The 24,460-nt window shown below is 41.4% G+C and overlaps 1 protein-coding gene across 3 annotated transcripts in view; it reads right to left on the reverse strand.

The window, feature by feature from the left end:
- The window catches only part of CAMK1D (calcium/calmodulin dependent protein kinase ID), a 434,038-nt gene that overhangs the window by 66,924 nt on the left and 342,654 nt on the right, over positions 1-24,460 (reverse strand). For all 3 annotated transcript variants that reach the window (XM_077897218.1, XM_077897217.1, XM_077897219.1), the window contains one exon: positions 242-380. In XM_077897218.1, coding sequence (XP_077753344.1) covers positions 242-380 — 139 coding nt within the window. The remainder of the gene's footprint in view (positions 1-241; positions 381-24,460) is intronic.

Consider the following 24,460-nt stretch of genomic DNA (forward strand, 5'->3'; position numbering starts at 1 on the left):
TCCCTGTGGCCCTTTGGCTGCACGTGATTATAAAATCTCCCAAATAATGGCTGGCCCTATTGATCTTAATCTTCCTTTGGGTCCCAAAGGCCCTGACAACTAACAGTACACAGATGCCCCCATTCATGCCAGCCATATATCCATCCAGGCAACCTCATCCGTCTTCTGGGGTTGATCCTCTAGGACAGGTGCATTGTGGGTGGGAGAGTGGTAGGAGGATGTTGCTAAGTGACGGCCTTACCTTGAGGTCCCTGTGGACAATGCCCATTCTGTGGAGATAGTAGACAGCATCCAAGACCTGGCGGATCAGAGTGCTGGCATCTTTCTCTGTGTAAAATCCTTTCTCCACTATCCGATCAAATAGCTCTCCACCGGATACACTATTTTTAAAAAAAAGAACAAATAAGAAATTTGAGAGGACCTGTGGAATTGTTCAGGGGAAGCCATCAATAAGAGATTTCAGTCTGACAAAAGAACCAAATTTTATCTCCAAAATAAATTCATTTTCAGATTTAAGTTTTGCCCCATCTTTTCCACAGACACTATGCCAGGGAAGTGTTTCTGTGTCATGATGGTATAATTATCTGGAATGAAATGAAGGGAATAAAAATAAACCAGGACTCATGGACTAGCCAGGCTTGAGAAGTCTCCTCTGGCCTTTGCTTCCATCCCGCTATGACAATGTAAAGTCAGAACAACTTTCCAGAATATTAGCATCATAAGATATAAGGAGATGATGGATAGGATGCTTCTTCTGCATAAGCGAGGTCTGCAAGGTCTTCAAGGTCTTCAAGGTCTGGAGGGGTAGAGAGCATGGGAGGAGCAGCGCTGTGGGCAAAGAATAGCCAACATGATGTTTGGGTTCTTGACCAAGTTCTGCCCCTAACATGGTGGGGGCACGGGCATTCCTTGAATCTCTGGACCCCAGTTTTTTATCTGTAAAATAAGGGGATTAATCTAGTCAACTATAACCAACAGAAGGTAGGGGCACACCCTCTGAGGCATGAGAACCTGAAAGCCAATTGCAATTTACAAAAAAAGAAAGAATGACACCCCACTACACTGTTTTCACTGTTTTTGGTGACAATGTTAAATTTTAATTTGCTTGAATTTCATACTGCACTAGATATTTTCTTGGTATTTATTATATTTATTGCCTAGGTTGGCAAAGGTCAAAAAGCCCTGGTGGACAGGCCCTCTAGCCCCTTTCAGCTCCGATATTTGGTGCTGCTCTGAGTTGAACAAAGTAACAGAGCTGTACAATTCTGCCTAGGAACAATTCAACCCTTAGTCTTCAAATTTGTAGAATTTATACTTCTCGAAGAAAAACAGTGCTTCGTTCAGATAATTAAGCCATCTTGGAAATTAGCTTCGAGGGATATATTAACATTATTCTCTTGCATAAAAAAAAACAATTTCCAAGACCAAAATGAAGACGATTTATTTGAGACACTAAAATCTTAAAGCAGTTTCACAAACAACTTTTACAGCTGTAATAGATATAGTAAAAGACATGCCCTGGCAGTAACACACACACACACAAACACACTCGGGGCTCTGATTCATTTTCTGCAAGTCACAGCAATTAATGCGCAATATCTGATCCATCAAAACCCTCCTTTTTAAAAAAAAACAATAAAGAAAACCAATTGTGGCTATAAAACGCCAAGGTGTTTGAGTTTCTCCCATTACCGAGAGTCATTCTAAGCGATGTTGTGCTTGGATAATGTCTTGTTTCCCAAGCAAACTGAACAATCAAGACAAGAAAAGGAAAGACGCTCTGAAGAAATAAGAAGTAATTCAGAGAGTGAAAAGAAATGGAAACATCAAGGAGAAACTACACCTTTTGATGACCAGGTTGTCTAAATGGCCCATCCTTATGTACACCAAAATCCCAAGACATCCCCTCTCAGCAGCTCAACATCAAGCTCTCACCAGTCTTCATGTTTCTAGACCCTTCTTGCAATGAGTTTCAGTGGAAGAGCTCTGCAGACCTTGAGGGTGTACTATGGAGCATGCCCTGCTGCCAAGGCTAGGGTGACCCTGCGTGTGCTCACTTCAGCTGAAGTGACCCCCCTTTGCCAGATTCTCTCCCTCCTTCACAACTGATCTTTCCTGCTTCCCATTCTCTCCAAGTCCTCCTTTCTCCTATGTAATATATTAGGTATTAATAGAACATCTGCACTCTGATTGGGCATCAGTGCAGTAAGAATTGAAGCATCAGGGGCTCCTGGGTGGCTCAGTTAAACATCTGCCCTTGGCTCAGGTCATGACCCCCATGGTCCTAGGATCAAGCTCTACGTGAGGTCCCTGCTTGATGGAGAGCCTGCTTCTCCCTTTTGCTCTGTCTGCCACTCCCTCTGCTTGTGCCCTCTCTCTTTCTCTCTCTTTCTCAGTCAAATAAATAAATAAAATCTTAAAAAAAAAAAAGAATTGAAGCAACAGAGTCGAAGTGTAAGACACTGTACCATGTTCTGTCACAGTCTCAATGCTCTGCACATTTATTTCACTTCTGAAATTTCAAATCACACCAAGGCTTTATTCTTCCGAACAGTGTTCAGAAAGTATATGGTTTCCTTAGAAACCAAGGCACAGAGAAGTCTAAAAACTCACCAAAAAAAACCCCCATAATAATACTCATAAAAATGCCTTAAAATTTGCAAATCACCATATATTTTTCAAAAATCTCCTTAAGCATACATTCCAAATGGCTACTGTTACGTACTACATGTTTGTGCTCCCTCCCATACTCATGTTGAAGCCCGAACCCCCAGGGTGATGGCATTTGGAGATGGGACCTTTGCCTCAACCTTTGGTATTTAGGTTGAGATGAGTTCGTGAAAGTGGGGCCCTCTGGCGGGATTAGTGTCCTTATACAAAGAGAAACCATTGAGTCCAGTCCAGTTCTCTCCTCTCCCTCCCCATCTCCTCCATGCCATGTGAGGACACATTGAGGAGAAGCCATCTGTAAGTCAGGAAGAGGCCTTAAAAGGAATCACATCAGTTGGCACCTTGGTTTTGGATATGCCAGATTCCCGAACGGTGAGAAATAAATGTCTGTCATTTAAGCTGCCCCGTTTCTGGTATTCTGTTGTGGCAACCTGAGCTAAGACACCTACTTCTTTTGAAAACCATTTGTGAACAACCAGAATCCTAGAATCACTAATGGGGAAATAAGTTTAGAATCGTGGTGAGGGGTGTATCTCATTTTTAAGCCCGCAGATCAGGAGTTAGGTCGGTTGGTTGGCTGCTGAGCTGACTGACTGGCTGCTTTCTTCAATCAATACCCTTTCTTTTTTTTTTTCAATACCCTTTCTACAGCAAATTTCCCAGGTGCATGGTTTATAGCTCCACGTTAGAAATGGAGTTCCCCAATGGGAGCACGTCAAGCATCAGAAGGAAGTTAGAAGGGTCAGGGGTCAGGTGATTGGGGAAAAGGAGTAGAATCATCATGACAGATCAACAAATAAAATTAACTAATGGTGGTTATGGGAGAGAGGTTCATTAGGGGAATGTGGACATAGAAAGAAACTGGCTATTGGGACTCCTGGGTGGCTCAGTTGGTTACACATCCGACTCTTGGCTTCAGTTCAGGTTGTGATTTCGCAGTCATGGGCTCAGGACTCAGTGCTCAGCACAGAGTCCACTTCAGATTTTCTCTTCCTCTGTCCCTTCCCCCACCTCAAATAAATTTTTAAAAATAAAATCTTAAAAAAAGAAAGAAACTGGCTATTAAAAATTAAGGGAGAGGACAGAGATCGTGCAAAAATTCTCTACTCTTCTCATTTGACATTCATTTAGAACAACCTGTCTTTGCATCGACCTTGGGTTTGCTCAGTTTCTTATCTTCTGTGTCTATTACATTTTACTGCTATCACTGCACGTGAATTTTATATCCGCAAATATGAAATGGTTCGATGTCAATCTCAACCAAATTTCAGTTTATTTGTAAAATTTTAAGTAGTGCAAATATCTTCAAATGAAAAAAATCATTGTCAAGAAACATAATGTTAAAGTTGTTGGATCAAGTTCTGATTTCACCACGGCACACTGCAACATACCCTAGTCAGTGTACCATGCACCCACTGTTAGTACTGGGTACACCGAGCCATTCTTTACACGCACTTGAACTTCTCCATGCGGTTTCCATAGGTGTTATACCGTTGTTTTAAAAGTCACTGTTAATTATAACTTAAAATGTTTTTAAAAATCTTATAACAATATCTACACATTCATTAAAACACAGCACTTGAGTGGCTGTACCTGGTGGCTCAGTGGTTGAGCATCTGCCTTTGGCTCAGGTCATGATCCTGGGGTCCTGGGATCGAGTCCGGCATCAGGCTCCCTGCATGGAGCCTGCTTCTGCCTCGGCTTATGTCTCTGTCTCTTTCTTTCTCTCTCTCTGTCTTTCATGAATAAATAAATAAAATCTTAAAAAAAAAAGAGACAGTACTTGTGGCTAATGCTGAAAAGTGGGCTCCAAAAACCTGTTCCTCTAGGAGTTAGGTATAATAAAATATGAAGAAGGCGGCAGGAAACCAGAATATGTCACCCCAAAATATGTCTCCTTGACATAAAATTTATTTTGAGTTCCAAGCAATTAAGAAGCAGTGAATGCAAGAAAAAAAGTCTCCCTCTTTTGTCTAAAGGCAAGAAATGAGTTCTCCTTTTCCTGGAGACAGACTCTATCAGCCCACAGACTGCACCAGAGGAATGTGCAAACAAACCTCCTTCAACTAATCTTTTATCTCTCTAGTCTCCTCACCATTTACTATCACCGGCCCAAACCCCTCTGCGTTGTCAATTCTTCACAAATTTATTGTTTGTGTAAAAGGTATAAAAGCTTCCAGCTCTGATCACTCCCCCAGGTCTTCATTCTCTGGGCAAGGATCCCAAGTAACTGCCAAACTTCATTAACATGTGTCTAGTTTCTTCCCGTTTAATGTGTCTTTGTCAGTTTGACCCTAAGAGCCAGCCAAGGACCCACAGACAGGGGTCAAGGAAGACTTTGTATCTCCCTAAAAAGCCAAGCAGTATAGGGCTGTGTGGTTAATTTTAGAGAGCACTCTGAGAAATATAAACAGTCATGCTGAGATAAAAAAAAAAAAAAAAAAAAGCAATGCTATAGCAAATATGCCTTGAAACTCACAAAGACCATCACCCAACTAGGGGGTGATAATGGAAAAGAGCCAGAGACCCGGCTACGGAGCAAGGTGGCCTCTCTGTGCCCCAGAGCAAGGCTGGTTACACATGTGTTTTCCCAGAACCATCTCCCCCATTCACATTTCATCCTAAGAGGAAGGTCCTCTTGAAATGTGCAGGATGTGAATCAGAGAGGCTACAAGCGAGGCATGTTTCATCCATGAGACCCCAAGGCCCAGATGGCAGAGGTGTGTATTTTTTCAGCCAGCCTGGAGAAAGAAAGGGCCCATCCTCTCAGTCCTTTCCTCAATGAAGTCCCAACTCGGCGGTCCTCGGGATTTCCCTCCTCCCACGCAGGGCAGTCGCCCAGCTCCCCAGCTCCCGGGCCTGTGCTCTTAATCCTCACAGCTTCCCTTGGCTTTGGCACCCACATCCCCTGCTCCCGAGGGGACTGTCTCGCCCGCTCTGGAAGGATTAAGGGTTTATTTCATGCAACCTCTAGCCTCCATGTTTCCTCCCTTGACAAATCCTACTTTAATAATAAAAATATCTTTTTTTCTTAGAATTCAGTTTCACAATATCTTCCTGGCTCAAGCTGTTCAGAAGATTCCAAAACGCAAAGGCATGCCTCTCCACCTCATGGACCAGATAGACCAGTTTAACTTCTGGCGTTCTGGTGTTGGGGGGTGGGGGTGAGGCCGATGAAGGCGCTTTGGAAAATCCCAGAAAGACACCGAGGAGGGTCTCCTGCCCTGCAGGAGAAGATGAGTCTTAGCTGTCTTAAAGGGGACTGATATTTAGTCAAGTAGACAAAAAGTGCGGGGGGTAGGCTGACACCAGTAATTTGAATTGTCATGAAAGGAGTCTTTTGGTGAACTGAATATCCTTAGGGAAGTATAGTCAGTGAAAGAAGTGTTGACTGCATGCCTTTTATAAGCCCAGCACTTGGCAGGCAGCGCTAGCCTGTATTTGGGGAGCTACTAAAGAAGCCCAAGTTGACAATTCAGACTACTAGCAAGCAAGGACTTGCCAAGCCATGACCCCAGCTCAGTATCACAGGACATCGCGGAGGGGAGACATCAGTGAGGAGAGGACGCTGCCTGCAGGACAGTTCCTAACTTCCCTTTTGCCTCCAGAGTCCAGCACAATGCTAACAGAAAGACGATTCCCGAAGGCAGGGGTCACGCTGTCTTCTAACGAAAGTCTCCCATTGCCATCCTGGAGGCCTACTGATTTCAGATTCCCGGTCCTGTAGCCTTCCTGCCACCCTCAGAAGTGCTCACAAGAGCAAACCCATTCCTCCAAATCCACGCTGGCCAGCTCTGCAGTGCACACTAATTTTCCACCCACCCAGGCAGCAACTTCCATTGCATTCCGTGGGGCCTCAGGGATTCCTTGGAATTGTCTTCTCTCCCGGTTTCCAACTACGCCCCTTCGGTTCCCAGCTGGCTGCCCCTCAAGGAGGGCCAGGGAAAGTGTGGTAATAGTCAAAACCATGGATAAGAAACAACTAAGGCATTTTAATTTTGTATGGGAAACTTGCTTGCTGAGACCCTCATAAAGAAATTCTACTTTTGTATTACTCATGAGAAAAGGGCCAAATGATTTGTTGAGAAATTATTAGCATGTTCAAGTTTTCAAGAGAAAACAACTCATCTGTTCTAAGTCCAAACACCTGCTCACGTTTCAAAAAAAAAAAAGATAATTACAAATTATTTTTAGTTTTTGGTATTCCAAGGGGGCAAAGCATATCTCATTCTTATTGAATCCCCAGTATCTATAACTGTTGTATTCCAGTGGGAAATGCAGAAAAAGAAAAGACATAAATCAACAAATGAAGAAATGTAAACCACTCAGAGAGTCCAAAATGCTGTGCAGAGAACTGAAACAAGCTGCATGGTGTCACCACTTGAGTGGGCTCCAGGATGGGCCCCTCTAGACGACAGGAAAGAGCCGGCCAAGTGTCCATGGAGGGGAAGAGTGTCTGGGTAAGCCAATCCTAAGATCCTCAGGACAGCAAAGGTCTTACAGAATTTGGGGACCAGAAAGAACTTCAGCAGTGAGTGGAATCTGCTGGGCAATGGGTAGAATGGAAGGCCCAGATCACATGGAGCCGCTTGTTACAGATTGAATGTTTGTGAGCTCCCCTGCCCATTGATTCAAATGTTGAAACCTAATCCCCAATGGGATGGTACTTGGGGGTGGGGTCTGTGGGAGGTAATAGGCCATGAGGGCAGAGCCCACACCAATGGGATTAGTACCCTTATGAGACACCCCAGAGGGCTAGCTTGCCCTATTTTTGCCAGACAAGGATCCAACAAGAAGTTGGCAATCTACAACCTAGAATGGGGCTTTCACTAGCACCTGGCTGTGCTGGCACTCTGATCTGGGACTTCCAGGCTCCAGAGACTGTGAGACATAAATTTCTGTTGTTTACAAGCCACCTGTCTATGGCACTTTGTACTGGCAGCCCAAATGGACTAGGGCATCATGCAAACTAATGTTCCAACTGTGGTGTGTTTATTCTGTTTGGTAAGAAATCATTAGGAGGATTTCAGTTGAGGGACAGGTGAAATCATTTTTTTGTTTTTAATGATCACGCTGGCTGCTCTGTGGAGAATGGGTTGTAGAGGCAAGAGTGGAAGCAGGCAGATCACCGAGGAGTTACTGCAGCCTTCCAGGTGAGAGAGGAGAGTGGCTCAGCCTGGGGAACACTGGAAATCGAGGTGGACACCCGTGGGATATATTTTGGAGACACAGTAGGCAAGATTCACTGATGAGGTTGACATGGGCATGCAGGAAGGAGAAGAATCAAGGATGCCTCCTGATTTTTTAATTGAAAAACACCTGGGGGTAGTGCCATTATTTGAAATAGGGATCTTGGTGAAAGAACAGATTTGGAAGGGTAAAAACAGCTGAGGCAGCACTGAACTTCCTATAACAATGGAATGTTCTCTACCTACAACGTCCAATCTGGCAGCCACGAGCTACAGGAGGCTGTTGTGCATTTGAAATATGCTAGCACTTTAATTAATGTAAGCAGCCACATGGCCCTACCACATTGGATAGCTCAGACCTAGAGCCTTGGGTAGGATATGTGAAATCTGAGGTGCCTTTTGGATGAAGATATCAAGCAACAGCCGTGGGTAGAAGTCTGAAGTTCAAGGACAAGATCAGGGCTAATGTTTAAAATTAGCAAGTCATCCACATGGAGGTGGTCCCCAGAGCCAAGAAGCTAGACGTGATTGACCACTGAGAGAGTGCAGCTGAATAAGAGAAAGACGTCTGGGGGTAGCCCGGGTGGCTCAGCGGTTTAGCACCTGCCTTTAGCCCAGGGTGTTATCCTGGAGACCGAGGATCGAGTCCCACGTCAGGCTCCCTGCATGGAGCCTGCTTCTCCCTCTGCCTGGTGTCTCTGCCTGTCTCTCAATCTGGGTCTCTCATGAATAAATAAATATAATCTTAAAAAAAAAGAAAAGAAAGATGCCTGACTCCTGGGAATGCCAATACACAGATAAAGAAGAGCCAGCAGGGATCCCTGGGTGGCGCAGCAGTTTGGCGCCTGCCTTTGGCCCAGGGCGCGATCCTGAAGACCTGGGATCAAATCCCACATCGGGCTTCCGGTGCATGGAGCCTGCTTCTCCCTCTGCCTATGTCTCTGCCTCTCTCTCTTTCTCTCTCTGTGACTATCATAAATAAATAAAAATTAAAAAAAATTAAAATCATCTTCTACCTCCATAAAAAAAAAAAAAAAGAAGAGCCAGCAAAGGACCAGAGGTAGGAAGCAAAAGAGGAGACTGTGGTACCATGGAAATCAAGGAGGGTCTGAGAGGTCAAGCATCATGAGGATAGAGAAACATCCATTGTACTGGGCAAGACGAAGCCCAGAACAGGAGGCAGAGAGCTGGGAGTCACTGACATATGAGACTGCATCTAGACTGTGGGACTGGAGATGTCTGAGGACACAGAGAAGAAATGGGTACCCAGGACTGAGCTCTCTGAGTCTCACTTTTCTCCTCTGTAAAAGGGGTAATTATATTTGCTTTAAGAATTAAAGCAAATGAAGGCAAGGGAAGTCCCTAGGTAGACTCCCGGCATTCCTCACTGTTCTGTGAAAGTCCATGCCTTCTCTCCTCCCACTGAGGACCTTGGGCAGGTGCAAACCACTGACAAGGCATCTGCGAGAGGGCTGCTAGGAACAGAACTGCCCCCAGAGGAAGGTGGCACAGAGTTTTTGGTTCTCTGGACAGGAGAGCCCCTGCATTTCTCTGCTCCCCACAGACATAAAGGGGATTTTGGAAAATATCCATGTCCTTGATTAGGATGGAGATTTGTGAAAATTTCAGCCTTATTACATAATCTCACAGTTTTGTATTGTGACTTCGTCTGCATTAATTAGTTATTTTTTTTATCTTTCTTTCTATAACCTTAATAATGAGGATTTAAGGGGGGTGGTGGTGGTCAGAATGCTATCAACCTAGTATGGCCTATTTCCTGAAATGTTCTACGTTAAACATGCCACAGCCCCACATAGTGACCTTCTGAAAGAACACGCACAGCAAGCGCTTTGTATGAACAAACAATCTTGAACGTTTTAAATACAATTTTGGGAAAAGTTCTGCAAAGAACCATTACACACTGGCTTTCCAGAATTAGTCTCAATTAGAAAGATTTTACTTGGCAACACATTGTTCTGTTATGATTTTTCTAATATTAGAGCAGCTTTGCATTCCTTGAGCAGATAACAACTGGAAGAGGCATGAAATGGCTCTGGAATAGGTCTAGGAATATGGCTTAGTTACAGATAGTCCATAAATTATAACTCCCATGTAGGGAGTTGCCACTGGGCTGTAAGCACGTCTTTGTCTATCTTGGGTAATGGGTTGTGTTCAAAACTGATAGAGAGCAACCGCATACTTTCATGCATGCTCAGAGATTCAGACTCTGAAGGCAACTGGCTAAGGCTCTAATTTTACAAGCTTAAAAACTGCATTTTTTATTTTTTAATTTTTTTTGGTTGAAATATCTATATAAATTTTTTATTGGTGTTCAATTTGCCAACATATAGAATAACACCCAGTGCTCATTTTAAATTCTTCTCTGTCCAGTTTTAATGAAGTTCATTATACGTATTTATATTAGTTCTAGTGTTTCTTGGCTAAAGGGGGTCTCTTCCAAAAAATCTTCCAGTAGATGTGTGGGAGAGCGTATGTATTTAGGGAACTGGAGAAAGATCTAACACTGCCCTCAAAAGAGCAAAAACAAAATAAAAATGGCCTGCCTACTGTTTAGGCTTGCAAAATGCTCAATGCTTTTGCTGATTAAGTCCGTGAACCTCCCAAGTTTACTTCCTATCAATAGCCCTGACCAAGGGCATGGTCACAGCTGCCCACTGCAGGGTTCCCTGGCTCCAAGCCACCTCTGTACCTGTTGAACCCTCAGATAATTTCTGAATCTGATTCCTGCTCATTGTTGGGGTTGTAGCTTGAATGTCACTACTTCAGAAAAGCCTTTTCTGTTCCCCAGACTAAATTAGGTGCCCCCCCTGCCAGCCAATACATTCTCTTAATGCCTCCATTTCTACACAACACTCACCTGTTAGAGTTAATTATTGGTATATTCATCTGTGTAATGCACTGTCCTCCTACCCTGCCCCGACCTATCCCAGACTGTGAACTCCATGTAGGCAGAGGCAAGGTCAGCTTTTTTGCTGCTTCTACCCAGGGCCTAGCATGGTACCTGCACAGACAAAAAGCTAACAAACTATTTGCTGAATAAAGAAAGATGTTGCACAAGAAATGCATAGTGAGTGGGGTCTGGGTCTTGCTGGGCATGGCATCGTTTAGCAATCATGCACATTGCCAAAGAATGTGCCACAGAGCACCAAACAAAAGAGACCCAAACAGGCTGCAAAACAAAAGCAGGTAAGCCATGGAGATTGTGGTCATTTGTACATCTTGACGGCTAAGTATTTTAAAGCACCCCCTTGTAACTGTACGAATACACATTATATGTCCACTGAAATGTTTTCTTCAATTAATGTGCTCTTTTAGGAGGAAGGTAACAAAACGAAGCAAGTGCCAGACATTCCAGGTAAACCAGCCGCTATACTTGCTCTTTCACTCTGCTCAAACTGCAACGAGTTGAGGATGTAACAAAACCTCCACTCAGGGCTATGTTGCCAGAAGCTCCTAGAACATATTTCTTAGGTGTCCTAGTCCCCATATTGGGCTAAGTAATGCTTGCTGGTGCATTTCTTCTTTTTTTCTTTATAGCACCCACACATTGACCTTCCCCACTTAGCATAGAGGGGAAATAAGATGCAACATGACATTGAATGTGATCCTTACAACATGTTCAGAGACAACAGGTAACAATCTCTAAAACCATATTATGTTTGTGTCTAACATGAGCCTTCATATAAAAAATTGGCAAAGGTTTCTTCCAAGTTGACAAGGCCCTTAAGAATGCACACCATTGTGGTGGCTGGGTGGCTCAGTGGCTGAGCATCTGCCTTTGGCTCAGTCATGATCCCAAGGCGTTGGGATCGAGTCTCTGCAAGGAGCCTGCTTCTCCCTCTGCCTATATCTCTGCCTCTCCCTGTGTGTCTCTCATGAATAAATAAATAAAATCTTAAAAAAAAAAAAAAAGAATGCATGCCACTAACCTCAAAGAGTGAACGGCAACCTTGTGAAAATTACCATCCTGAAATTTGAGTGATAATTTAGAATTACTGTCTCCTGGAAGCTGTGCACAAAACTTAGGAGCGGCTGTTGGGCAAAGTCTGTTGGTCATGGTATGAGTCACCGATAAGACCCCTAGTTCATACTTTTACAATGAAACTGTCTCTCTGTAAACATAGATTATTAAATAAGAGTGTAAAAAACCCCTTGAGTGACAATCAATAGAGAAAAAGAAGTCATGGAAATAATCTGAATCCCTATAGCCCAAACTTTGTTTTTTATCAATCACCATTAAGGAACATCAGGCCTTGCCCAACCATGTCCATTGGCAACCGGAGTTTGGGGACATGGCACAGTGAAGAGCCCCTCCTGATGGGCTGTGTAAGTAGCTGCTGTCCTACTGATGGAAGAGTCACTCTGGTCTGCCAATGATCCCCAAACCAGAGGCCTGGAGCAACTCTCAGTGGCTTTTCAGATTCCAAAAAGGAAGCTCTTGCCAAAAATGCTTTTCTTCCCTCCTTGAGTTTTTTGTTTGTTTTTAAAAAGATTTTATTTATTTATTTGAGAGAGTGTGAATCAGCATGCACAAGTTGGGGAATAGACAAGGGAGAGGGAAAAGCAGACTCCCCGTGGGCCTGCTGAGCAGGGAACCCAATGTGGGGCTTGATCCCAGGACTCTGGGATCATGACCTGAGCCAAAGGAGAACTCTGAGCCCTGCCCACCTGGTCCCTCTTCCAACACCAAGCATGTCTCTAGCACCCGAGGCCTGAGCCTCACAGGAGCTTCATGCATCATTCCCCTTCTTTCTTCCTGATGTTCTAAGCACAGAATGGGTCTTCATACTTCAGTTTGACAAGAGGACTTTGACAAAATATTTCTTACTCAAGATTTTTCTGAAAGACACACTAAATACGCTTGCTTTTGAACCATTTAAAATATATATATATATATGTTTTTAATAAATAACAACTGGAAAAGTTTAAATATAATGAGCTGTGAGGGGTGAAGAGTGGAGTAGTGCTGGCCAAACTAGACACCAGGATAGTTCCTTAGCTTCTCTTCTTTGTATCTCTGACTGGGGCTGATACGGTTAACTTTGTGTTTCAACTCTATGGGAACACAGGATGCCCTATTCTGTGTGTGTCTGTGAGGGTGGGGGTTTGGGGGCAAGATTAACATATGAATAGGTAGACTGGGTAAAGCAGATTGCTCTCCCCAATGTGGGTGGGCCCTATCCAATCAGTTGAAGGCCTGGATAGAACACAAGGGCTGAGGAGGAGGGATCTCCTTCTGCCTGAGTGCTTTAAAGCTGAGACATCTGTTTTTCCTTGCCTTTGCACTTGAGCCAAAACATCAGGTCTTTCTGAGTCTTGAGCTTATTGGTCTTTGGATGAGAACCACATCATCAGCAGTCCTGCATCTCCAGCTTGCTGACTCACCTGGCAGATCTTGGGACTTGTCAGCCTCTCTAAAATTGTAAGCCAGTTTCTTACAATAAACTCTTTATATGTATTTTATATAGGGGTGTGTGTGTGTGTGTGTGTGTGTGTGTGTGTGTATTCATCAAATATATTTATATTCATATAAAATATATAAAACATCATGTGTACACACACCCTATTGGCTCTGTTTCTCTAGGGAGCCTTAACTAATGCATGACAGGGACTTTCAGCTTCCAAGTTTCTGAAGCTTCTAGAACTCCTTGGCTCAACCCCAACCCCAATTAATGGCATCATCTGCGGTATTCAGGAAAATATCTGGCCTCCAAGATGTGGGTTCCTTTGAGGCCATCTGGTTAGGCCCTTCGTTCTGCTGATGAGTAAAGGGGGCCCTGGCTACAGTGTGATTCACCCACGGTCACACAGTTCTCAATGGCAGGGCCTCCTGGCTTTGCCTGGTGTTGCCTCCTGTGAAAGGACACTTTTCTCTGCAACCCTAGTCACCACTCTAGAAAAGAAACCAGAGAGCAGAAACAACAATGTAGCAAAAGAAGAGGAGATGAAGAAGACTGGAACAGAAGAGGCAGCAAAGAACACAAAAAGAGGAAGTCGTTTCAGGAGCTGTCTATTCAGAAACCATTGTGTCGCCCCCCCCCCTCCAACACAGACCCCCCTCCCCAAAAAACTTTCTCTATAATGAAATGGGAGTGTACAACATGGGAAATTCATATTTATAAATAATTCATCTACTACTCCAAATCCTCCCACGATTTCTGGCAAGCTCTTCTAAGGTACTTCAGCCTCAAGCAGACAGATCTAAGACTCAGTAAATTGTGTTTTTACTTTTACAGGTAATTGTAGGCACCCAGCCAAATACTAAATGTCCCTTTGATGACAAAAACCCTCCAAGGCCAACTACAGCCTAACATGCTGCCCAAGTGCCAAAGGGGCCCTGGAACATATTTTCAACAAAGTCACTATCCTTAATTCACAGTTTTCTAGAAGAAAGTTCTTATACCACCCTTCCTTATATTTGGGAAAAAAAAAAAAAAAACACAACCCTCCCCCCCCATATATGGCAATACTTAAAAAACTTACAAAAACCACCTAGGGCAGGGACACTTTCTTCAGTGAGACCGACCACAATGATTTACCTTTCCCATTCTCTTTAGCACATTCTGTTTCTAGTGTTTTATTTAGTTCAGGACGTGTGTTTACATGGACATTTATTTGAAATTAGCCATGAGCTTTGACACTCTGGCTGTTATAAAATAGAGCAGGCTCTGTTTAATGAGTGAGGCCAGAACAGGCATCGTCATGGTCCTGCAAGTGACAGGGTTCTCCACACCAGCGGCCACCAAACCCCCTCACCGAACACAGAACTGAGGGCCCCAAACACGGAACTCATGTTTCTAGCATTCACCTTTCTTCACTGTCAGAGTCTTTTAAAGTGTGCCCTTCCACTTTATGCATCCTGGGAAGGCTATAATTTAAAAACAAAGCAAAACGAAAAAGCAGAAATGACAAATGTCGGTGGGAATGTAGTTAAACTGGAATCCTTCCATATTGCTGGTGGGAGTGTAAAATGGTGCAACCCCTCTGGGGAAAACAGTATGGCAGTTCCTCAAAATTTAAACAGAGACTTACAATAGGACCCAGCAATTTCATTGGTTGGATGCAGTAAACATACAGATGCCTATAAAAACTTGTACATGAAGTTCACAGCAAAATTACTCATAATAGCCAAAAAGTGGAGATAACCCAATGGCCATCAGTTGATGAATGGATTAACAATGTGGTATATCCATATAATTCATATAAGAATATTATTCAGCCATAAAAAGGAATTCAGTACTGGTACATACTATATAATACTGCAAACATATTGAAAATATTATGCTAAGGGAAAGACATGAGACATGAGTACACATTGCGTGATTCCATTTATATGAAAAGTCCAGAATAGGCAAATCCATAGAGATGGAAAAAAGATCAGTGGTTGAAGGCTGAAGTGAGGGGAGGGAGTGCGGATGGAAGGCTGGGTAACCACTAATGGGTACAGAGTTTATTTTGGGGGTGATAAAAAGTTTCTGGAATTATATAGTGGTGATGTTTCCATAATCTAGTGAATATACTAAAAACCACTGAATTTTATACCTTAAAAGGGTGAATTTATGGTAGTGAATTATATTTTAGCTTAAAAATCCTCTCTTTTGGGTTTCCAGAACTTTTCTTTTATCAACAGGATGACACATGTACAAAGGCTTTATACAAATCCTAGAGAATGCCTTGTTTTCTGCCTTGGCCACTTGACAAATGGAATTTTCTCCCTTTGTCTTTTTACCACTTTATTCCCATCTTTTCCACATCTATTCCTTCTCCTCTTCATGATTCCATCTAAAGGTGGTTTCTCACTGGAGCTACTGTTTCCTATTTTAGAAAGCTGTCTTTGCCTGCTGTCTTGCACACACTAATACTTGAACAGTTCCCTGTCTCTGATAGAAGAGTTCTCTTGAGGAATGCCCTAGAACTTTAATGCACAGAGCCGTCTGTCAGATGTGTTATTCTTAGATGACCTCTGGGAATAACTCACTTAAAGGGAGGGACAGTCATTCTCTCTGGAAAGAGCCTTCTTTACATCTCCCAAGGTCTTACATGATGTGACCTTAAATAACTTGTAAATGGCACCTCACTCATATAAATGTAAGTCTTGTCTTTTTCCTATCAAGAGATCCCTTCAGTTAAGAACTTAATTGCATTAAAACTTCACTGAAGTGACTTGCTTCAAAATATACCAGGAATAATTTTTTTTAAAAGGGAGTGTGCTGTTAGAGTGATAAAGAGATTCTAAAGCCAGATGAGGGGTAGGGTTACATAACTTGGTGAAATGTACTGAAAAATCATTGAGTTGTACACTTAAGATGAGTGGATTTTATGGTATATAAATTATATCTCAATAAATTATCAAAAAAATAACCCACACCAAAAAATAAACAAACCATGGGGCTGGAAGGGTCAGAAGCGGGTAGAGGTGGACACAATGGATTCAAGGTGGACAATCGTGGAAGATGAGTGGTGGGTAAATGGAGTAGATACTGTTGGGCGGTGCCTAGTACTCTCTTTCAGGCCACTCCAGATGAGGGACTGGTGGCTGAGGAAGGTTCTTGGCTGGGTCCCTCCAAAGGTATTTCCCTTAGTGGAAGAGCACTGCTCGTCTGAGGCTGTGCCCTCCCTCTCTGGGCATAGCCCACATACAAAGAGGAGACATGTGTTTCAAGGAAGGAGAGATCCTTTAAGGGCCATGCTCATCCAGATGTCCCAGAGTTGGCTGAGGCTTTTGTTGAGACTTTCAGCTCAGCATCTCCCTCTGGCCTGGCCTGCTTCCTTTACTTCCTGCAGAAGCTGATCACGACTGCTCTCCCCAGAAAACCACCTGCACCCAAACCCCTGCGTCAGTCCGAGTCGGTCTCCAGTGAACCTGATTTAAGACTGAGGCTCATTATATATTCTTTCTGTGTTTGCAAGCATTTAAAATTTTTCATAATAAGAAGAAAACAACAACAACAACAACAAAACCACCCCAAAAAACAAACAAACAAAAAACAACCCAAACTAAAATACCACAAACTCTAGGAACAATATATCTGAAGTTTCCCAGACTGTGTAGCCAATACAAAATTAGTCATTCAATAAATTCTACATCAAAACCTAGGCTCATCTTTATCATCACTTCCTCGGTCTTTGTTAAGTACTGAGATGTATTTACTCATCTGTGTAGATGGGGTGTTGAACTCAGGTCTCCTTTTGCCCTGGCTGTCTGCAATCATTTTAAGAGTGTGCGGTCTCTGCCAAGCATGAAGAAAGAAAAACAAGGAATCTGAGAGTAATGAGACTTTCAGAAAGGCAATGAGATGCCAAGTAAGTCTGTACCCACACTTGAATTTAGAGTCCATTTGTTTCCTACATTTAATATAATTGCACTTTCTGCTAGAAAGCCCACAGGCAGAAGAATAATAAGATTTTGGCGATTAAATTATTTAAAGTCACTGATACTATAACATTTTAGGGAACATTCCACATATTCTTTCCGTTACATCAAAAGGATGATCTGGAAAATCCCCTTTCCTTAGGGAGCCCAGGAACCAATTGTCTGAAATTGCCTGGCTTAAAAAAAATCCCAAATCTTATTAGACATCTCTGGTTATCTAACCATCATTAACTCCCATTGGCCCATTTCATGAATGTTAGTACTATACTAACTGTCCTCAACCAAAGAGATATAAATTACTGCTTTGGTTGTGCTAGGTCCAATTCAGTACCCAGCATGATGGAATGTGTTGTTCTATGTGAAAACAGTTCTCTCCAGGGGAGGCACTGCCTTCCAAATTCTTACAAATTGCTACAGAACTGCCTTAGTTTACCTATTTCCACCTGGTTCGGTCTTAGCTCCTCCAGTTGTAAGCCCATCCATGTTCATCCATTTGTCCTGCCCACCTTTCTGATTCCATCTCCTGCCTCTGATTTTGTCTTTCTCCCTTGACGTGGTACTTCCATGAATGAATCTCTTACTTATAACACAAAACCCTCTCCCATTTGTAAATTTCCCCAATAGGCTGTTCTTTGCACATACCTTTCTAAAACCAGTTTCAGGGAATACTGCCCAAGTGGAGAATAGAAGAGAGACCAGGGGATTTCTTGGGCACAGGCAGAGAAGCACACAGTGAGAAATCAGGAAAATGAAACCCCAAATGGTGGGATGAAATAGCAAGCAGCACTACTCCTTTACCATGCTATTTTAAAAAATTATTTATATTTATCTTATTTTTATTTTATTTTTACCTTTTCATGCCCTTCACTCATTTCTCCATCTCCCACCCCCTGTCTCTGGCAACCACCAATCTATTCTCTACATCTATGAGCTTGGTTTTTTAAATTAATTATTTTTAGATTCTATATATAAGAGAGATCTATGGTATTTGTCTTTCTCTGATCATGCTATTATATTTTTACAAGTTAGGAAACATTTGACACATTTCAACTCATAACTGTTGCCAGTCTTTTACTTTTTGAAAATATCAGTGAGATCAAAATGGCAAAATAGCAGTTTTCTATTATCTTCTTTCAAAGAGCACATATTTTGATAATCACCCACAATGAGGATGCCTTGTGAAAGCCTAACAGTCCAGAGAAGATGTTTCAGTGTACCAGTGGAGCCTAAAAAAATCTGAGATTGGAGTCATTGAAGAGGATAAGAGGAACTGTTTAGCTTTACCTGTGTCATCTTTCTCCCAATGTGGCATAGATCAGGGCCAAGGGAGACCTTCTTGGTCCAAGATTTCTCCCATTTGGGGATGTGAGAACATATGAGTGAGCATTTGGCTTCCCCAGATCTGCAGGACACCACCAAAGAGACCCACTTCTTTCTCACCCTACCAGAAAACTGTGGTATACTGTATAGCTGAAAGACAAGCAGATAATGGCAGACCAGTAGTCAGGTCTCTTTGATAGCCTCCAATGGACATGGATCCCACTAACTGCTTCACTGACTCTATCAGGAAGCCTACCATGAGCCTTCAGATGTGCTATCTGCAGATCCTCCCAACTAGCCCAAAAGCAACCCTAATGTTCTTTACACCTGAACCTCCCACCCTGAGGCCAGCTCCCTTATGCATATTCCGAATGGCAGCAAGAGTGAGCCTTTGCAGATGGCTAATAAGCACATAAAAAAAAAAAAAAACTGGGCCAGCTCCATGAGAGTGGGATAGAAGACACAGACTTGAGCATTTTCACCACTGCCTGTGGGAAAACAAGAAAACGAGAGGCTCTCGCACCTGGTATGACTTTGCAGAAATGATAGAAGACATATAATCTTAAGAATTTCTTCCCAAGAAAGAGCAGAAAGTGTGGAGGAAAACTATCCACAGAAAAGGTCTAAGAAAGCCTCAGAATCCCTAGCAGAGCTAATGGAAGGTATTTCTCTCTTGAAGCTAGTTAGTAAAGACTGGGCAAGGTGACTTCATTTTAAAGACAGCATAGCAAGACTTCAAGGAATATGAAATATCAAGGAAACATGACACCACCACAAGAACACAATAATTTTCAACAACTTACCCCAAAGAAACGAAGATCTATGATTTGCCTAATGAAGAATTCAAAATAGTTGTTTTAAGGAAGCTCAGTGAACTCATAAGAAAACATAGAAGGATGATTCAGCAAATTAGAAGAACAATACACAAAAAAAATGAAAAATTTAACAGAGAGACAGAAATCATAAAAAAGAAACAAACAAATTTGTACTGGAGACAAGGAATACAATGAATGAAATTTTACAATGCAATACAAAGTATCAACAGCAGACTGGATCAAGCAGAAGAAAGAATCTGGGAAGTAGATGACAGGTCATTTAAAATGATCCAGTCAGAGGAGAACAAAGCGAAAAAAAGGAATGAAAAATAGTGAAGAAAGCCTCTGTGAACTACTAAACATCATTATGAGAAACAACATATATGTATTATCAGAGTGCCACAAAAAGAAGAGAGGGAGAAAGGGACAGAAAGTTTATTTGAAGAAACGATGGTAGAGACCTTCCCAGATCTAGAGAGGCATTTGGACATTCAAGTTCATGAAGCTTATGAGTTTTCCAAAAATTTCAACCCAAAATGATATCCTCCAAGACACATTATAATAAAACTAAAACCAGAATTTTAAAAGCAGCAAACTAAAAGAGGAAAAAATTCTTCTCGTAGAAGCAAACTCCTATATGACTATCAGGGCATTTCTCAGCAGAGACCTCACAGGCCAGGAGAGAATGGAATGATAGATTCAAAGTGGTGAAAGAAAAAACAGCCACCCAAGAACACTTTACCTGGCAAAGTCATCCTTCTTAAATGAATGGGAGATAAACACTTTGCCAAACAAACAAAAATTGAGGAAGTTAATTACCATTTAGAGTTACCTTGCAAGAAATGCTTAAAGGTAGATTTCAAGCTGATATGAAAGGATGCTAATTTTACCATGAAAATATAAAACACGATGACAAAGGCAAATATATAGTCAAATTCAGAGTACTCTAATACTGTAATGTGCTAGGATGTTAAGCAACTCTAGTATAAATTTATAGTATAAACTTAAAGGATAAAAGTATTTAAAAAACATAGCTATGATAATTTGTCAGTGGAAATACCATATAGAAAAGAGGTAAATTGTGACATCAAAAAACATGATCTGTTTAGGGAGGGGACAAAAGGGTAGAGTTTTTGTGTGCAATTGGAATTAAGTAATTATTAGCTCAAAATAGATCATTAACTCTTTAAGATGTTTTCTGTAAGCTTTATGGTAACCACAAAGCAAAAAAACTACAGTTGATACACAAAATATAAAAAGAAAGGGATCAAAGTATATCACTATGAAAAATCAATTCATAAAGGAAGGCTGTAAGAGAGGAAGCCGGGAATACAGGAACTGCTAGCAAGAAAATAATACAATGGCATTAGTAAGTCCTTACCTATCAATAATTACTTTAAATATAAATTAATTAAATTCTCCAATCAAAAGGCATGGAGTAATTAAGTGTATAAGAAACAAGACCCAACTATATGCTGCCTACAAAAGGCCCACCTCAGTTTAAAGGACATATATAGGCTCAAAATAAAAGAATGGAATAAGATATTCCATACAAATGGAAAACAAAAGAGAGCAGGGGTAACCACACTTTCAGACAAAACTGATTTTAAGTAAAAAACTGTAACAAGAGACATAAAAAGTTATAATATATTAATAAGTGGGTCAAATCATCATGAAAATACAACACTTGTAAACATATATGCACCCTACATCGGAACATTAACTTATTTGAAGGGAGAAATAAACAATAATACACTAATAGTAGAGGACTTTAATATTCCACTTTTAATAAGGATTGATCATCAGAAAATCAATACAGAAATATTAAACTTAAACTATACTTTAGACCAAATGGACCTAACAGACATATACAGACATTCCATCCAACAGTAGCAGAATACGTATTTTTCTCAAGTACACATGAAATATTCTCCAGGATAGATCACATATTAGGTATTCACAAGTATTAGCAGACTTAAACCATTCCAAGTGTCTTTTCCAATTACAATGGTGTGAAATTAGAAAAACAGAAGGAAAACTAGAATACTCACAAATTACTAGATATTAAATGAAGCACTCCTGAATAACTAATAGGTCAAAATAAAAGCCAAAACAGAAATTTAAAAAATTTTGAAACAAGTGGAAATGGAAATATATACCAAAAATTATGGAACACAGTAAAAGCAGTTCTAAAGGGAAGTTTTAGAAATATGGAGATAAATGGTTATATTAAGAAAAAGAAAGAACAACACAGAAAACAACAGGTGTTGGCGAGGATGTGGAGAAAGGGGAACCCTCTTACACTGTTGCTGGGAATGCTAACTGGTGCAGCCGCTCTGGAAAACAGCATGGGGTTCCTCAAAAAGTTAAAAATAGAACTATCCTGTGATCCAGCAATTGCACTACTAGGTAGTGCATCAAAAGGACACAAAAATACTGGGATGCCTGGGTGGCTCAGTGGTTGAGCGTCTGCCTTTGGCTTAGGGCATGATCCTAGTCCCAGGATCGAGCCCCACGTCGGGCTTCCTGCATGGAGCCTGCTTCTCCCTCTGTCCGTGTCTCTGCCTCTCTCTCTGGGTCTCTCATGAGCAAATAAATAAAATCTTTAAAAAATATATTGATTCAAAGAGACACATGCACTCCAATGTTTACAGCAGCATTATCAACAATAGCCAAATTATGGAAAGAGCCCAATTGTCAACTGACTGATGAAAAGATAAAGAATATATATATATATATATAATGAAATCTTGCCATTTTCTTTTCTTTTGTATATATATATTTTTTATTGGAGTTCAATTTGCCAACATATACTATAACACCCAGTGCTGGGCAGCCCGGGTGGCTCAGCGGTTTAGCACTGCCTTCAGCCAAGGGTGTGATCCTGGAGACCTGTGATCAAATCTCACATCAGGCTCCTGCATGGAGCCTGCTTCTCTCTCTGTCTGTATCTCTGGCTCTCTCATTCTCTCTCTCTGTATTCTCATGAATAAATAAATAAAATCTTAAAAAAAGAAACACCCAGTGCTCATCCCGTCAAGTGTCCCCCTCAGTGCCTGACACCCAGTCGTCCGATCCTCCCACCCACCTCCCCTTCCACTTCTCCTTGTTCGTTTTCCAGAGTTAGGAGTCTTTCATGTTTTGTCACCCTCTCTAATTTTTCCCACTCATTTTCTCTCCTTCCCCTTGAATACCTTTCACTATTTTTTATATTCCCCGTATGAGTGAAACCATATGATTGTTCTTCTCTGACTGACTTACTTCACTCAGCATCATACTCTCCAGTTCCATCCACGTTGAAGCAAATGGTAGGTATTCGTCATTTCTGATGGCTGAGTAATATTCCATTGTATATATACCACATCTTCTTTATCCATTCATCTTTCGATGGACACCGAGGCTTCTTTCACAGCTTGGCTATTGTGGACATTGCTGCTATAAACATTGGGGTGCAGGTGTCTCGGCTTTTCACTGCATCTGTATCTTTGGGGTAAATCCCCAGCAGTGCAATTGCTGGGTCATAGGGTAGCTCTATTTTTAACTCTTTGAGGAACCTCCACATAGTTTTTCAGAGTGGCTGTACTAGTTCACATTCCCACCAACAGTACAAGACGCTTCCCCTTTCTCCACATCCTCACCCAGCATTTGTAATTTCCTGTCTTGTTAATTTTCACCATTTTCAAAGATGTGGATAGAGCTAGAGAGTATAGTGGTAAGCAAAATAAGTCAGAGAAAGACAAATACCATGTGATTTCACTAATATGTAGAATTTAAGCAACAAAACAGATGAAAATGGGGTAAAAAAGACAGGCAAACCATAATACAGACTCTTAACTATAGAGAACAAACTGAGGATTGCTGGGTGGGGTTGGAGGGTGGGGATTGGTCTAGATGGGTGATGGGCATGAAGAAGGGCACTTGCAAAGAGCACTGGATGTTTTATGTAAGTGATGGATCACAAAATTCCATTATTGAAACTAATATTACTATATGTTAACTAACTGGAATTTAAATAAAAACTTAAAAAATAGGGCAGCCCAGGTGGCTCAGAAGTTTAGCACCACCTTCAGCCCAGAGCCTGATCCTGGAGACCTGGGATTGAGTCTCACGTCAGGCTCCCTGCATGGAGCCTTGCTTCTCCCTCTGCCTGTCTCTCATGAATAAAAATAAAAATAAAATAAAAGTGGGAAAAAAAAGAAAAAAAGAAAGATCTTAAATAAACAATAATTTTACACTTCAAGGAACAAGGAAAAAAACTGCCAAATTAAGAGAAGGAAGGAAAATGATGGTAACAGAAATAACTGAAATAGAGATCAGGAAAACAAAAGATTAATGAAAACATGAGCTATTTTTTGAAAAGATAACCAAAATTGATAAGCCTTTAACTCACTAACTATAAAAAATGAAAAAAAATCAAATAAAGCCATAAATAAAAAAAAGGAGACATTACCACTGTTACCACAGGATCATAAGAGACTACTATGAGTGGTTATATACCAACAAATTGGATGACTTAAAAGAAACAGATAAATTCTTTGAAACATACAACCTACCAAGACTAGTTTAAGAAGAAATAGAAAATCAAAAAAAAAGAAAAAAAAAAAAGAAGAAGAAGAAGAAATAGAAAATCTGAACAGACAACAAGGAGAGTAAATTGTGATTAAAAACATCCCAGCAAAGAGAAGCTCATAGCAGATGATTTCCCTGGTGAATTCTACCAAACATTTAAAGAAGAATTAGTGTCAACCTTCTCAAACTCTTCCAAAATAAATGACGAGGATAGGGCACTACCAAGCTCAGATTATGTGGTCAGCCTTACTTTGATACCAAAACCAGAAAAGAACACAACAAGAAAACTACAGGCCCACCTGATGAACATAGAAGCAAAAATCCTCAACAAAATACTAGCAAATTCAACAGCATATTAAAAAGAACACATGCCATGATCAAGTCGAACTTATCCATGGTACATGAGGATAGTCCAACATTCACCAATCAATGTAACACACCACATTAACACAACGGTAGATAAAAATCATTCTATCTTCTTCTTGGAGAAAAACCACTTGGCA

Source organism: Canis aureus, chromosome 5, assembly GCF_053574225.1.
Source record: "Canis aureus isolate CA01 chromosome 5, VMU_Caureus_v.1.0, whole genome shotgun sequence".
Taxonomy (NCBI): Eukaryota; Metazoa; Chordata; class Mammalia; order Carnivora; family Canidae; genus Canis; species Canis aureus.